Here is a 16,014-nt window from a genome sequence, read left to right as displayed (position 1 = left end):
TCAGGGGCCTGAACGAAGGGAGGGAGTGGGAAGATATGAGGATGGGTGGGAGTTTTCCATAGAGAAGGAAAAGAGGGGCGGGGTCAAGGCAGGATCTAACTGGACCATTAAGGAGGACTCTGCGTCTGGAACTGAGTGAGGCAAAGAGGTAGGCCAGCAAGGTTGTATAGGGCTTTGTGGGCTTTGATGAGTAGACCGCATTTTACCCTAAGCCACTGGGGATGAGAAGCCGTTGGGGACTTTTGAGAGTAATTTAATTTGTTGTTAGAAATTATTGGTTGTCTGTGATAAAGGATGCACGTATTTGTGAATACACTGAAACCCATTGAATTGTGCCCTTTGGATGAATTGTATAGTATGTGAATTAATGTCTCAATAAAACTTAAAAATAAAGATCATAGATTGGTGTTTGAAGAGTAGACTGAAGGAAATTGAGAAGCAGAAAAGTCAGTTAAGGAACAGCTTCAGTAATTGTGATGATTCATTTTATGTGTCAACCTGACTGTGCTATGGGGTGTCCAGATATTTGGTCAGACATTATATTATCCTAGGTGTGTCTGTGAGGGTGTTTTGGATGAGATTAACATTTGAATTGGTAGACTGAGTAAAGCAGATTGCCCTTTCAATTGAGAGTGGGCCTCATCTAATCAGTTGAAGGCCTGCCTAGAACAAAAAGTTCAACCCTCCTGTGAGTAAGAGGAAGCTACTCCTGCCTCAGTGCATGAGCTAGGACATTGGTCTTTTCCTGCCTTCAGACAGACCAGAACTGAAACATTGGCTCTTCTTGAGTTTCAAGGCTGCTAGCTTTTGAACTTGTAGTTATACCATCCCACTGACTCTCCTGGTTCTCAGGCTCTGCCCACGAACTGGAACTATGCCATCAGCTCTCCTGGGTGTCCAGCTTATAACTGGGCAGATTGTGGGACTTAGCCTCCATAACTGTGGACTTAGCCTCCATGATTGTATGAGTCAATTCCTTATCATAAATCTCTTTTATATATTATCCTGTTGGTTCTGTTTTTGACTAAGACAGTAGTTCAGGCAAGAGAATGTGGTGGCAATATTGGGAATGGTGAGAAGCGGTCAGAGTTTCCAAATGTTTTGATGGAAAAAGTGTGTAGGATTTACTTATGGGTTGATAGAGAAGCCAGGGTTTTTGTATTAGTAGTTTATTGACATAATACGTAGGGAGCAGAGGGCTGGTGGAGGGGAGGGGAGAATCAAGAGACCCTGTGGAGGATGAGGCGATTTGCATAAGGTGGCAGATTTGCAAATGTCCAAAAAAGTGGTCAATGTTGATTTTAGATGTTATTCCCTAACAACATCATGGAAAAGATGATTAAAGGGATGGTTTGTGATTATTTAACAAGAAGGAAAATAATCACTAGAAGCCAGCCTTGTCTACCACAAACAAATGCTCTAAAGCAACAGATCACTGGGCTGGTCCCATGGAGAGTCCAGGAGACCTACTAGAGGTCATGAAATGGCCCACAATGGATTTTGCTTGACTCACACAGGTTTTGCTTGTCTTCAAAATTTAAATCAACATTTGCATACCCTCATATTTTAGATAAAATCTTCATCTCTAGCTTTGCAATGAATCTGGTAACAGCAGGCCTGTATTCCCCCAAGGCAACCATTATATGGGGTGTCCCATAGACAGGATGGGAGCCTCTGGTTTCTTTGTTCTCTTTTGCCATCTCTTTGACATTATGCCCGTTTTTTTCATTTGTATTTGATTTATTCATATGACCATCCTTGGCCTTTTAGGCGTCTGTCTTAATTCCTGTAATGTATCTGTTGTTGTAGCCTTGGTATTGTTGAGATGGAAAAGCGGACCAGAATAATGTCTGTAGGCGAAATCTTAAATAATTGAGAAAAAATGCTCAGTTTTAAGGACCTGAATGTAAATCCATGTAAACTTGGAGAGAGGTTTCTGGCAGTTTGCCTTAGGGCTTGTACTTGCCCTATTTTTATTAAAAAAAAAAAAAAGGTGGGATGAAAACATGGGAAATTTACTTAGTCTAGTTTATAGATGTTGGAGCAATAACGCATAGCTCATGTACTGGATATCAAAAACTGAAACTAAAAACGATCCGAATGGGCCTCAGTCTCCAAAAGGATATTCATCAGGAATATATTTCTACTGTATTCTACTGAAAAAAATCAATCACATGAATTCTGTGATTTTATATTAGCTACAAATGGAATCATGCATTTTATGCCTTTTTCTGTGATACCTCACTAATAGCATCACATGACATTCAATTCAGATTCTTTATATCCACCTTATTTTTATTCTAAATTTGACTAGCTTCCTGGTCTGTTAAAACTAACAGGTCTTCTTCCTATGAACTGTGATGTCAATTCATAGGAGGTGACTACGCCACTGTATGTGAGCTCAGATGACAGTATAATATAGATGCCGCAATACAAAGTACCTGTGGTCTGCAACAAGAGAAGTTGGGTAAATTCTCTCCATTTACTGATCACTTACTATATGCTAGAAACTGTGCCAATCACATATCTATTTCCTCACTTCATCCTCACAATCACCCCATTATCCTCATTTTACAAGATGACCATTATTAATTACCTTTACAGTGATGGTTTTTTGTGATAATTAACCAAACTTGGAGTCCTGTCTTGAGTTACAGATGCTTCACTCTGAGAAGGCAATAGCACACAGGAACCTGTTTGTTTTTTTTTTTTTTTTTTTTGCAGTACGCAGGCCTCTCACTGTTGCGGCCTCTCCCGTTGCGGAGCACAGGCTCCGGATGCGCAGGCTCAGCGGCCATGGCTCACGGGCCCAGCTGCTCCGCGGCATGTGGGATCTTCCCGGACCGGGGCACGAAGCCGTGTCCCCTGCATCGGCAGGCGAACCCTCAACCACTGCGCCACCAGGGAAGTCCCAGGAACCTGTTTTTAAGGAGGCTTGGTAGCTGTAGGCAGAACATCTCCCAAAGATGTTCACACTCTAGCCCATTGAACCTGTGGATATGTTGCAAGGCAAGGGGGGCTTAGGTTGCAGGTGGAATTCGGGTTGGAGGAGAGGAGCCTGGATTAGCCAGGGGGGCCCAATATAATCACAAGGGTCCTGATAAGTGGAAGAGGGAGCGAGAACCAGATAGATGGTAGTGGAACACAGACTCAGCCCGATGCTGCTGGTTTTGAAGATGGAGCGAAAGAAGCCTCAGGAAGGAAAAGAAAATTGATTTTCTTCCAGAGCCTCCAGAAGGAATGCAGCCCTGCCGACACCTTGATTTTAGGCCAGCGAGACTGATTTTGAACTTCTAACCTCCAGAACTGTAAAATCATAAACTTATCTTGTGTTAAGCCACTAAACTGTAATTTGTTACAGCAGCAATGGGAAATTAATACAGTGGTTAAGAGCACGCACTTGAGTTGAACTGTTTGGTTTGAATCCTAGCTTCACTACTTACTGGGTGACCTTAGGCAAGTCACATACCTCTTAGGCCTCAGTTTCACCGTGTGTAAAATGGGAACAGTTAGACTTTGTAAGCTTCTTTTCATGGGAAGTTGAGATTATTGGGAAAATTAGCTATTCTATGGAGAGCCAGTTGGGATAATAAGAGAATGGAAAAATGTCACACGAGGGACCAGAGATGTTGAGGAAACCAGGAGAAACTGTGAGGTGGGGGGAACACATGGAGTGTACGAAGTAGGAAAGCTCAGGGGCTTTCCTGTGGGAGAAAGATGAGATTCATTTTGCATTAAGTAGGCAGGGTTAGGATCAATGTTTTATAATTACAGTGAGAAGTCTTTGGACTTTTTTGACATAGAAATGACTAAAAGTGAGTCAGCCTCATAAAGCAAGGAGTCCCTGGGGTTGGAAAGACTTAGAAAAGGGCTGATGATCCAGACATATCACCTGTAAAAGAGTCTCTGAAGGGGGTGGGGCGGGGGCACTGAAGGAACACGAATTCCCAACCATCTCCAAAGTTTTACTGTGTAGTTTTCCTTCATTAAACATGCTTTATTGATTCATAAAACATGCATTTTAGCATCATTATGACACGTTGATCTAAGCAATTACTTGTTTCACTTTAGAACATACAACACGGATAATTTGAGGACAGAACTTTGTTTTCTTTTCTTCCCATTTTGTCCCGTCCCCCCACCTCTGGCAACCAACCAATCTGTTCTCTGACAGAACTTCTTAAGAATCTATGTTGGCACCTTTTTTTTCTTTTTTTAACAGAGTAGGTAAGTTTTAGAATTACTTCCTTTTTGATGTAAAGTTTAATAGAAATAATATGTAAGACCATACCTTACTTCATGCTGCAGTTTGACAAAGGCTGTTATGGCTCCTGTGTAGTTAATTGTAACCTGAGTTGATTAAGCATTTCAATAACTAGCCTTTTTTATTGTTGTTGTTGTTTTTAACATCTTTATTGGAGTATAATTGCTTTACAATGTTGTGTTAGTTTCTGCTGTATCACTAAGTGAATCAGTTCTACGTATACATATATCCCCATATGTCCTCCCTCTTGCGTCTCCCTCCCACCCTCCCTATCCCACCCCTCCAGGCGGTCACAAAGCACCGAGCTGATCTCCCTGTGCTATGCAGCTGCTTCCCACTAGCTATCAGTTTTACATTTGGTAGTGTATATATGTCCATGCCACTCTCTCACTTCGTCCCGGAGTGAGGTGGATGGACCTAGAGTCTGTCATACAGAGTGAAGTAAGTCAGAAAGAGAAAAAAAAAAAAAAAGTTCTGAAGAACCTAGGGGCAGGACAGGAAGAAGGACGCAAGTGTAGAGAATAACTAGCCTTTTACGGGAGCGCTCAGCCCTCCATCCCTCTGACCTGCTGCTGCCCTAACCTGCCAGCTCTCAGTCTCTCTCTCTTGGTCTGGTTTTGCTCTTGTCCCGCCAGACAGTGCTGGGGCAAAATCAAACCACCAAGCTGCTGGCAAAGTTATCATGTATAAGCCCCGGGCCCTCTGTGTCACCTGGCGATTCCTTTTAAGCATTTCTGGTTGGGTCCTGTTTTCAAATGTGACAAAACTTTACTGCTCTCTTTGTCCTCAATTCCTTTCTTACCGGCAAGTGATGGAGCCTTTTTCTTTGTAGAGAAATAAGGACCCAAGGACAACTTAAAGACTAGCTGCTTATTTTCTTCACAAATAAGGATGGAAGTCGAATCTCTTGTGTGTTTACCTACATATTAGAATCATAGATTGTAGGTTTGCTACTTCACAGCTTACATTTATTAACTAAGCCATAAAATAGAGGATGAATTTTCCAAAACAATTAAAAAGAGCTAGGGCTATCTGATCAAAATTGTGACTAAACTGCTTTCTTAATGGAAATGGTATACTTAAAAGGCAAATTTGGATATATTGTCATTGTTGCTTGAGAGTTGCTTTAAAATAATTTTGAATGACCACAATTAGTGTATCATAAGAATGGAATTCAGTTCACTTTTGGTCATGGTCTAATGTGAGCTCTACAATACCTAGGTGTTTCGTGTTTACGCTAACGAGAAACACTGCTTTAGTTCGTATTTGGAAAGAGCGTCCTTGTTTTGTTATTTGTCAGAGAACTTGTCTACAAAGACTCTAATCACCTGCAGGAGCATCTTAGGATGCGCACTGCGATTCAGTAGGTCTGGGGTGGAGCTGCAGCTTCTGCATTTCTGACAGTTCCCAGGTGATGCCAGTGCTGATGGTGTGTGGACCACACGTTGAGTAGCAAAAGGCTAGGTCAGCTGTTCTCCAGTTTGATCCCCATCAGCATCGCCTGAGCGGCAGTACTGCGTGCCCCTTTGGTCATTCTGATGTGGCTGACAGGAGACTGTCACTCTAAAGCATGGACTTAGTTTCTCCGCCTCCAGCAGTGCTTACACCCTCTTGCTTGCTGGCACGTACCTGCTAACTTTCTGGCACTGTCAATTCCCGAGGCAGAGGAAATAGGGGTCATGTCATTAATAGAAAAGGAGTTGAGGTCACCAAGCCTCTTGGCCTTAGGATAAATTTACCGGCACCATCCTGTCCTCATGTTCAGAGGAATTGGATAACAGGCTCTTTTGAAAATGGAAGAATCTTGCTTAAAGTAGGCATAGAGCTGTACTGGGAAAAAAGGTCAGACTGAGCATGGGAAGATCGCTTGGTTCATTGATGGGAAACACTGCCAAGTGACGCCATTCTGGGAGCTTTGGTTTAAGATGTTGCCGGTATGGCCCTCAGGTAACAGGCCTGAGCACAGCTTCACTGTTCTTTAGAATTAGTTAGGATTTTCATCTTGTTCAGGAATTCTGTAATAAATCTCTTTATTAGTCTTGTCTTTATTTAAAGAACCCATTTTTGTGTATGACAGCTCTTGACCCTGTACACTCAGGAAATTTCTGCAGAGGTGGGTCTAACTGGTTTGATCTTATGAGCAGACAGTTCCCCATCTGTTGTGGCATTAAGGTTTCATGATTCAAAGTATTCCCTCTACATGTTGGAAGTCATCACACTTGAAATTTTATCATTAATGATACTTAAAGGGGCTTCCCTGGTGGCGCAGTGGTTGAGAGTCCACCTGCCGATGCAGGGGACACGGGTTCGTGCCCCGGTCCGGGAGGATCCCGCGTGCCGTGGAGCGGCTGGGCCCGTGAGCCATGGCCGCTGAGCCTGCGCGTCCGGAGCCTGTGCTCCGCAACGGGAGAGGCCACAACAGTGAGAGGCCCACATACCGCAAAAAAAAAAAAAAAAAAAAAAGATACTTAAATAAGAAAAGGTCCTCTAAGTAAGAATGAAAGTGGCATTGGGCAGGTGAGAGCCTAGGGAGGTGGAATATACACTTTAATGAGGATTTAGACTTTGTGTAACAAAATGATTCAGCATGTAAGAGAAAATAGTTTGTTGACAGTAATGCAATAGCACATCATTGTATACATACGTGTCAATCCCGATATCCCAATTCATCACACCACCACCACCACCCCCTGCTGCTTTCCCCCCTTGGTGTCCATATGTTTGTTTCTTTACATCTGTGTCTCAATTTCTGCCCTGCAAACCAGTTCATCTGTACCATTTTTCTAGGTTCCACATATATGCGTTAATATATGATATTTGTTTTTCTCTTTCTGACTTACTTCACTCTGTATGACAGTCTCTAGATCCATCCACGTCTCAACAAATGACCCAATTTCGTTCCTTTGTATGACTAATATTCCACTGTATATATGTACCACACCTTCTTTATCCATTCATCTGTCAATGGGCATTTAGGTTGCTCCCATGACCTGGCTATTGTAAATAGTGCTGCAATGAACATTGGGGTGCATGTGCCTTTTTGAATTATGCTTTTCTCTGGGTATATGCCCAGTAGTGGGATTGCTGGGTCATATGGTAATTCTATTTTTAGTTTTCTAAGGAACCTCTATACTGTTCTCCATAGTGGCTGTATCAATTTACATTCCCACCAACAGTGCAAGAGGGTTCCCTTTTCTCCGCACCCTCTCCAGCATTTGTTATTTGTAGATTTTCTCATGATGCCCATTCTAATTGGTGAGAGGTGATACCTCATTGTAGTTTTGATTTGCATTTCTCTAATAATTAGTGATGTTTAGCAGCTTTTCACGTGCTTCTTGGCCATCTGTATGTCTTCTTTGGAGAAATGTCTATTTAGGTCTTCTGCCCATTTTTGGATTGGGTTGTTTGTTGTTTTAATATTGAGCTGCATGAGCTGTTTATATATTTTGGAGAGTAATCCTTTGTCCGTTGATTCGTTAGCAAATATTTTCTCCCATTCTGAGGGTTGTCTTTTCGTCTTGTTTATGGTTTCCTTTGCTGTGCAAAAGCTTTGAGGTTTCATTAGGTCCCATTTGTTTATTTTTGTTTTTATTTCCATTACTCTAGGAGGTGGATCAAAAAAGATCTTGCTGTGATTTATGTCAAAGAGTGTTCTTCCTATGTTTGACTCTAAGAGTTTTATAGTGTCCGGTCTTACCTTACATTTTGGTCGCTAATCCATTTTGAATTTATTTTTGTGTATGGTGTTAGGGAGTGTTCTAATTTCATTCTTTTACATGTAGCTGTCCAGTTTTCCCAGCACCACTTATTGAAGAGACTGTCTTTTCTCCATTGTATATCCTTGCCTCCTTTGTCATAGATTAGCTGACCATAGGTGCATGGGTTTATCTCTTGGCTTTCTGTCCTGTTCCATTGATCCATATTTCTGTTTTAGTGCCAGTACCATATTGTCTTGATTACTGTAGCTTTGTAATATAGTCTGAAGTCAGGGAGTCTGATTCCTCAAGCTCCACTTTTTTCCCTCAAGACTTCTTTGGCTATTTGGGGTCTTTCGTGTTGGGTAGTATAGTCATTTTCACAATATTGATTCTTCCAATCCAAGAACATGGTTTATCTCTCCATCTGTTGGTAATGGTACCATCTTTAATTTCTTTCATCAGTGTCTTATAGTTTTCTGCATACAGGTCTTTTGTCTCCCTAGGTAAATTTATTCCTAGGTATTTTATTCTTTTTGTTGCAATGGTAAATGGGAGTGTTTCCTTAATTTTTCTTTCAGATTTTTCATCATTAGTGTATAAGAATGCTAGAGATTTCTGTGCATTAATTTTGTATCCTGCAACTTTACCAAATTCATTGATTAGCTCTAGTAGTTTTCAGGTGGCATCTTTAGGATTCTCTATGTATAGTATCATGTCATCTGCAAACAGTGACAGTTTTACTTCTTCTTTTCCAATTTGTATTCCTTTTAATTCTTTTTCTTCTCTGATTGCTGTGACTAGGACTTCCAAAACTATGTTGAATAATAGTGGCAGGAATGGACATCCTTGTCTTGTTCCTGATCTTAGAGGAAATGCTTTCAGTTTTTCACCATTAAAAATGATGTTTGCTGTGGTTTTGTCGTATATGGCCTTTATTATGTTGAGGTAGGTTCCCTCTATGCCCACTTTCTGGAGAGTTTTTATCATAAATGGGTGTTGAATTTTGTCAAAAGCTTTTTCTGCATCTATTGAGATGATCATATGGATTTTCTTCTTCAGTTTGTTACTATGGTGTATCACATTGATTGGTTTGCATATATTGAAGAATCCTTGCATGCCTGGGTTAAATCCCACTTGATCATGATGTATGATCCTTTTAATGTGTTGTTGGATTCTGTTTGCTAGTATTTTATTCAGGATTTTTGCATCTATATTCATCAGTGATATTGGTCTGTAATTTTCCTTTTTTGTAGTATCTTTGTCTGGTTTTGGTATCAGGGTGATGGTGGCCTCATAGAATGAGTTTGGGAATGTTCCTTCCTCTGCAATTTTTTGGAAGAGTTTGAGAAGGATGGGTGTTAGGTCTTCTCTGAATGTTTGATAGAATTCACCTGTGCAGACATCTGGTCCTGGACTTTTGTTTGTTGGGAGATTTTATTTTTTTATTTTTTTAATTTTTATTTTTTTGCGGTACGCGGACCTCTCACTGCTGTCGCCTCTCCCGCAGCGGAGCACAGGCTCCAGACGCGCAGGCTCAGCGGCCATGGCCCACGGGCCCAGCCGCTCCGTGGCACGCAGGATCCTCCCGGACCGGGGCACGAACCCGTGTCCCCTGCATCGGTAGGCGGACTCCCAACCACTGCGCCACCAGGGAAGCCCTGTTGGAAGATTTTTAATCACAGTTTCAATTTCATTACTTGTGATTGGTCTGTTCATACTCTCTATTTCTTCCTGGTTCAGTCTTGGAAGGTTATACCTTTCTAAGAATTTGTCCATTTCTTCCTGGTTGTCCATTTTATTGGCATAGAGTTGTTTGTAGTAGTCCCTTAGGATGCTTTGTATTTCTGTGGTGTCTGTTGTAACTTCTCCTTTTTCATTTCTAATTTTATTGATAATTTTATTGATTTGAGTCCTCTCCGTCTTTTTCTTGATGAGACTGGCTAATGGTTTATCAATTTCGTTTATCTTCTCAAAGAACCAGCTGTTAGTTTTATTGATCTTTGCTATTGTTTTCTTTGTTTCTGTTTCATTTATTTCTGCTCTGATCTTTATGATTTCTTTCCTTCTGCTAACTTTGGGTTTTGTTTGTTCTTCTTTCTCTAGTTCCTTTAGGTGTAAGTTTAGATCGTTTATTTGAGATTTTTCTTCTTTCTTGAGGTAGACTTGTATAGCTATAAACTTCCCTCTTACAACTGCTTTTGCTACATCCCATAGGTTTTGGGTCGCTGTGTTTTCATTGTCATTTGTCTCTAGGTATTTTTTTATTTCCTCAGTGATCTCTTGGTTATTTAGTAATGTATTGTTTAGCCTCCATGTGTTTTTGTTTTTTACATTTTTTTTCCCTGTCATTGATTTCTAATCTCATAGCATTGTGGTCAGAAAAGATGCTTGATATGATTTCAAGTTTCTTAAATTTACTGAGGCTTGATTTGTGACCCAAAATGTGATCTAACCTGGAGAATGTTCTGGGCACACTTGAGAAGAAAGTGTCATCTGCTGTTTTTGGATGGAATGTTCTATAAATATCAGTTAAATCTGTCTGGTCTATTGTGACATTTAAAGCTTCTGTTTCCTTATTTATTTTCATTTTGGATGACCTGTCCATTGGTGTAAGTGAGGTGTTAAAGTCCTCCATTATCTTTCTGTTACTGTCCATTTCCCCTTTTATATCTGTTAGCACTTGCCTTATGTATTGAGGTGCTCCTATGTTGGGTGCATATATATTTATAATTGTTACATCTTCTTGGATTGATCCCTTGATCATTATGTAATGTCCTTGTCTCTTGTAACATTCTTTATTTTAAAGTCTATTTTATCTGATGTGAGTACTGCTACTGCAGCTTTCTTTTGATTTCCATCTGCATGGAATATCTTTTTCCATCCTCTCACTGTCAGTCTGTATGTGTCCCTAGGTCTGAAGTGGGTCTCTTGTAGACAGCATATATACGGGTCTTGTTTTTGTATCCATTCAGCCAGTCTGTGCCTTTTGGTTGGAGCATTTAATCCATTCACTTTTAAGGTAATTATTGATATGTATGTTCCTATGACCATTTTCTTAATTGTTTTGGGTTTGTTTTTGTGGGCCCTTTTTTTCTCTTGCGTTTCCGACTTAGAGTTCCTTTAGCATTTGTTGTAGAGCTGGTTTGGTGGTGCTGAATTGTCTTAGCTTTTGCTTGTCTGTAAAGCTTTTGATTTCTCCATCGCATCTGAATGAGATCCTTGCCGGGTAGAGTAATCTTGGTTTTAAGTTCTTCCCTTTCATCACTTTAAGTATATCATGCCACTCCCTTCTGGCGTGTAGAGTTTCTGCTGAGAAATCAGCTGTTAACCTTATGGGAGTTCCCTTGTATGTTATTTTTCGTTTTTCCCTTGCTGCTTTCAATAATTTTTCTTTGTCTTTAATTTTTGCCAATTTGATTATTATGTGTCTTGGCGTGTTTCTCCTTGGGTTTATCCTGTATGGGGCTCTCTGTGCTTCCTGGACTTGGGTGGCTATTTCCTTTCCCGTGTTAGGGAAGTTTTTGACTATAATGTCTTCAAATATTTTGGCAGGTCCTTTCTCTCTCTCTTCTCCTTCTGGGACCCCTATAATGCAAATGTTGTTGCGTTTAATGTTGTCCCGGAGGTCTCTCAGGCTGTCTTCATTTCTTCTCATTCTTTTTTCTTTATTTTGTTCAGCAGCAGTGAATTCCACCATTCTGTCTTCCAGGTCACTTATCTGTTCTTCTGCCTCAGTTATTCTCCTATTGATTCCTTCTAGTGCAGTTTTCATTTCAGTTATTGTATTGTTCATCTCTGTTTGTTCTTTATTTCTTCTAGGTCTTTCTTAAACATTTCTTGCATCTTCTCGATCTTTGCCTTCATTCTTTTTCCAAGGTCCTGGATCATCTTCACTATCATTATTCTGAATTCTTATTCTGGAAGGTTGCCTATCTCCACTTAATTTAGTTGTTTTTCTGGGGTTTTTTCTTGTTCCTTCATCTGGTACATAGCCCTCTGCCTTTGCATCTTGTCTGTCTTTCTGTGAATGTGGTTTTTGTTCCACAGGCTGCAGGATTGTAGTTCTTCTTGCTTCTGCTGTCTGCCCTCTGGTGGATGAGGCTATGTAAGAGGCTTGTGCAAGTTTCCTGATTAGAGGGACTGGTGGTGGGTAGAGCTGGCTGTTGCTCTGGTGGGCAGAGCTCAGTAAAACTCCAATCTGCTTGTCTGCTGATGGGTGGGTCTGGGTTCCCTCCCTGTTTGACGTGAGGTGACCCAACACTGGAGCCTGCAGGCTTTTTGGTGGGACCCATGGCAGGCTCTGGGAGGGCTCAGGCCAGTGAGTACCTTCCAGAACTTCTGCCACCAGTGTCCCCCTCCCCACGGTGAGCCACAGCCACCCCCTGCCTCTGCAGGAGACCCTCCAACACCAGCAGGTAGATCTGGTTCAGTCTCCCCTGGGTTCACTGCTGCTTCCCCTGGGTCCCGATGCGCACACTACTTTGTGTGTGCCCTCCAAGAGTGGAGTCTCTGTTTCCCGCAGTCCTGTCAGAGTCCTGCAATCAAATCCCGCTAGCCTTCAAAGTCTGATTCTCTAGGAATTCCTCCTCCTGTGCTGGACCCCCAGGTTCAGAGGCCTGACCTGGGGCTCAGAACCTTCACTCCAGTGGGTGGACTTCTGTGGTATAAGTGTTCTCCAGTTTGTGAGTCACCCACCCAGCAGTTATGGGATTTGATTTTACTGTGATTGTGCCCCTCCTACCATCTCACTGTGGCTTCTCCTTTGTCTTTGGATGTGGGGTATCTTTTTTGGTGAGTTCCAGTGTCTTCCTGTCCTTGATTGTTCAGCAGTTAGTTGTGATTCTGGTGTTCTCGCAAGAGGGAGTGATAGCATGTCCTTCTACTGCGCCATCTTGGTTCAGGCTCTGTTCTTTGTTGTACAAGTATTGTAGCCAGCTTCTAAAGTGGTCCCAGTGATTCTCACGTGATAGTCACTCCCTTATACCTATAAATTGTACCTAATTAACTAGATGCTCTAGCTGAAATGATTTCCTGGTGGAGTGTTAATGTGCTTCCTGCCTTCCCCTTGATGATTATAGTAAAATGTGAAAGGTGAAGTGACAGGTAGAATAGTAAACACAAGGGGTCACAGGAATTGCTGGTTTTGGGAATTATCAGTCTCTTTATGTTAATAAATGATTATTTTTTTTCTGGAAAAAATCAGGAGAATTGAGAAATGGGTTTTTGGCAGAGATCAAATTCAGAGCGCTTGCAGGAAAACAAGATGGTCTAAAGATGAAGCTGAGGGTGTGGTTGTACAATCGCTTAAGATCTTAGAAAGATACAAAGTGGTGTCTTGGAAATCTGTCTGGTCTAGCAATAGGGCTTCTAAGAAGCTTAAGTGTGGTGTCTCAGTCATCTCAGCAGATGAAGAGAAGGGCTTGTCTTGAAGGAATTTGTGGTTGTGGCTTTTGTCTAAGGGAGTGAAGTCCAATAAGATTCACAGAAGACATATGGTATTTTTGAGGGAATTGTATTTGCAGAAACTTTGAGGGCATCATATCTGCAGAAACTTTGTAAACTTAGACTGAAAGGGAAAGAGGATTACAAAATAAAAAGACCTTTAGTCCTCCAAACTTCTTCAGCCAGGAAGCAGACTGAGAAAGGTACACATCTGCAAACACAAGCTACTTTCCAAGGAAATGGAAAGATAATTTTTAAGGCGGAGCCAAGTGTCCGGAGAGTGAAGCAGAAAACCATGAAGGAGGTGTTCCCTGGCCTTCAATCCTAATGAAGGACCTGCCAACCTATGCTTTGCAGGACTTCAGAATTTCTGTGGATCAGTGACCTTTCATTTCTGCACACATTGAACTGGAGTGTGTCTGTTGGTTACCCTACACCTGTCCCACCATTGTATGTTGGGTGTATGGGGCAGGTAACTTGTTGCTTCAGTTCACTGGCACTCAAGTTGAGAGAGCTATTCAAGGGCTGTTTCTAAGGCACCACACCTGAGGAGCCTACTGCTCCTCAGATTGAATGCCTTCCATTGAGCTGTTCAACTTTTGACTTAAGTTCCTTTAACCTTTGACCTCTGTTCAAAATGAATAAAATGAATCATGGATGGCAGCTTTCAGCTAGGTAGTTCACGCTGCCTTTTACTGATAGTACGTACACTAGACTAACATCCTACCGCTACAAACAGGTTTTTTTTAAATGTCCCTGAGCTCCCTAACAGCATTGTTTTTCTCTGCCATACATTTGCTTCCCCTTTCCCTAAGTCCTCTCACGCACCAAGAACCCAAACTGTTGAATTTAGCCTCTTCACCTTACTTCATTTCCCTTTCGATCATTCCCTCCCACGTTGCCATCGCAGCCTGCCTTTTCTTCCTGTGGAGATGAGCTTCCCAGCATGGGAAAAGGGTAACTGCCTCTCTCCACGTGGCAGAGAGGACCCTCGCGGCCACCTGTTAGGGAGTGGGGTGAGGTTTCAGGGGCCCTGAGCGGCTCACCCCTCAGATGTGGCGTTGCCAGCAGGTGTGAGGGGACCAGCCTGTGCTGGCATGTGAGGAGGCCATTCTCTTGCCTGAGAACCTAACAACGTGGATGGTGAAGAGTCGCATGGCATCTGCACAAGCTCAAGCCCATAAAGGATTTTCTTTTTTGAAGTGGAGTGAAGATAGAAGCTCCAGCTAATTTTGCTCACCCAGTGTGTCTCTACTATTGTCAGTGTTGGTGCAGCTGTTTACGTGAATGAAAAGCCTTGGTTTGTGAATGGAGGATTTGCGTTTTGAAATTAGATAGGAGGGCAACCTAGATTTTCATGCTGTGGAGGCACTTCCTGAGGCAGGTGCAGGGCATGAGTAATGACCACACCTCAACTCTGCGGCTCAGCCAGTGATCACTGGGCTTCTCCTGGGTCCTACAGTGTGGTTTCCCTGTCTGTCAGGAGCCGGGTAAGCAACCAAACCCAGATTCCAGGTGTGGTATTCCACAGTCGTTCTGTAATTTGTAATCATAGAAACAGAATGTTCCTCCTCTTCTTTCTTCCCTGCCAACAGTTTCTGGGTGGGTGAATGTCAGTAGCTGGAGTTATTTTTAAAGAGGAGAGGTGAGGCTTGTCGTGCAAAGCTGGGAAGAGGGCGTTTGTTTGCAGAGCAGAGCTGACATCCAAGTGTAGATTACTGCTCAGTGGCCAGGCACTTGTCCTATAACAGGTAATGTTTAACGTGTCAGTCACAAAGATCACAGGAACAGCATATGCCTGGCATAAGAGAGCACTGCCGTTTATGCTCTGGAAAACTGAAAGGCTATACGTGCACATGTATTAATATTATTTTTTTTTACATACATGAGTGGCTTGGTCTTGCTTCCTCCTTTTTTGCTGGCTGTAATTGGACTTTGAAGCTTGGAAGTTATATCATAAAAATTGGTAACCTTTGTCTGAGAGAGAGCTCGGCTAAGCAATCACTTTCCACTTCTTTTCACAGGATAATATAAACGTTTTTTTGAAAGCTTGTGAACAGATTGGATTGAAAGAAGCCCAGCTTTTCCATCCTGGGGATCTACAGGATTTATCAAATCGAGTCACTGTCAAGTAAGTTTTACTGGTTTGTTACATGTTTTTTTAAACTTAGGGCTTGTGGCTTAAGTGTAAATAATTTCTGAGAGCTCTGATTACAGGAAAATTGTCCCTCCGTCTTCCTCTGTTTGCAGTCCAAAACAGACCATTTAAGAAATAGTTTAGGGATTGTGAGTGTGAAGCTGTCTGTAACTGAGACCATGGTATCTTATTATTTTAGATTCCTGTATTAGCCAAAATGGTGGTTTATATTTTAATGCTTGTCCAACATCATAGTGTTTGGTTGCTAATGGTGAGGATGCTCATTATATTTATAAAGAAAATGGAGAAGGTTATATTTTAGCTTACAGAGTAAAAATTATTTGAAATTAAGACATGATTGCTAACATAAAAATGAGAGTGGGACAGTGATAAAAGAGACTTAATATTTGGAAAGCAGCGGTGCTTGGGACCAACATGTACCGCTAATGACTTTTGTCAACTGGCTGATTTCT

General features: G+C 41.8%; 1 protein-coding gene across 10 annotated transcripts in view; it reads left to right on the top strand.

Moving 5' to 3' along the window:
* Positions 1–16,014, top strand: part of LMO7 (LIM domain 7) — a 199,415-nt gene that overhangs the window by 87,770 nt on the left and 95,631 nt on the right. For all 10 annotated transcript variants that reach the window (XM_089899436.1, XM_089899438.1, XM_022577016.3 and 7 more), the window contains one exon: positions 15,429–15,535. In XM_089899436.1, coding sequence (XP_089755562.1) covers positions 15,429–15,535 — 107 coding nt within the window. Of the gene's footprint in view, positions 1–15,428; positions 15,536–16,014 lie in introns of those variants that run through there.

Source organism: Delphinapterus leucas, chromosome 18 (assembly GCF_059928025.1).
Source record: "Delphinapterus leucas isolate spDelLeu-1000000601 "Yukka" chromosome 18, BTC_Dleu_Yukka2, whole genome shotgun sequence".
Lineage (NCBI taxonomy): Eukaryota > Metazoa > Chordata > Mammalia > Artiodactyla > Monodontidae > Delphinapterus > Delphinapterus leucas.
Note: the sequence above shows the minus strand (reverse complement) of the source record. Positions and strands in the feature narration are given on the sequence as shown.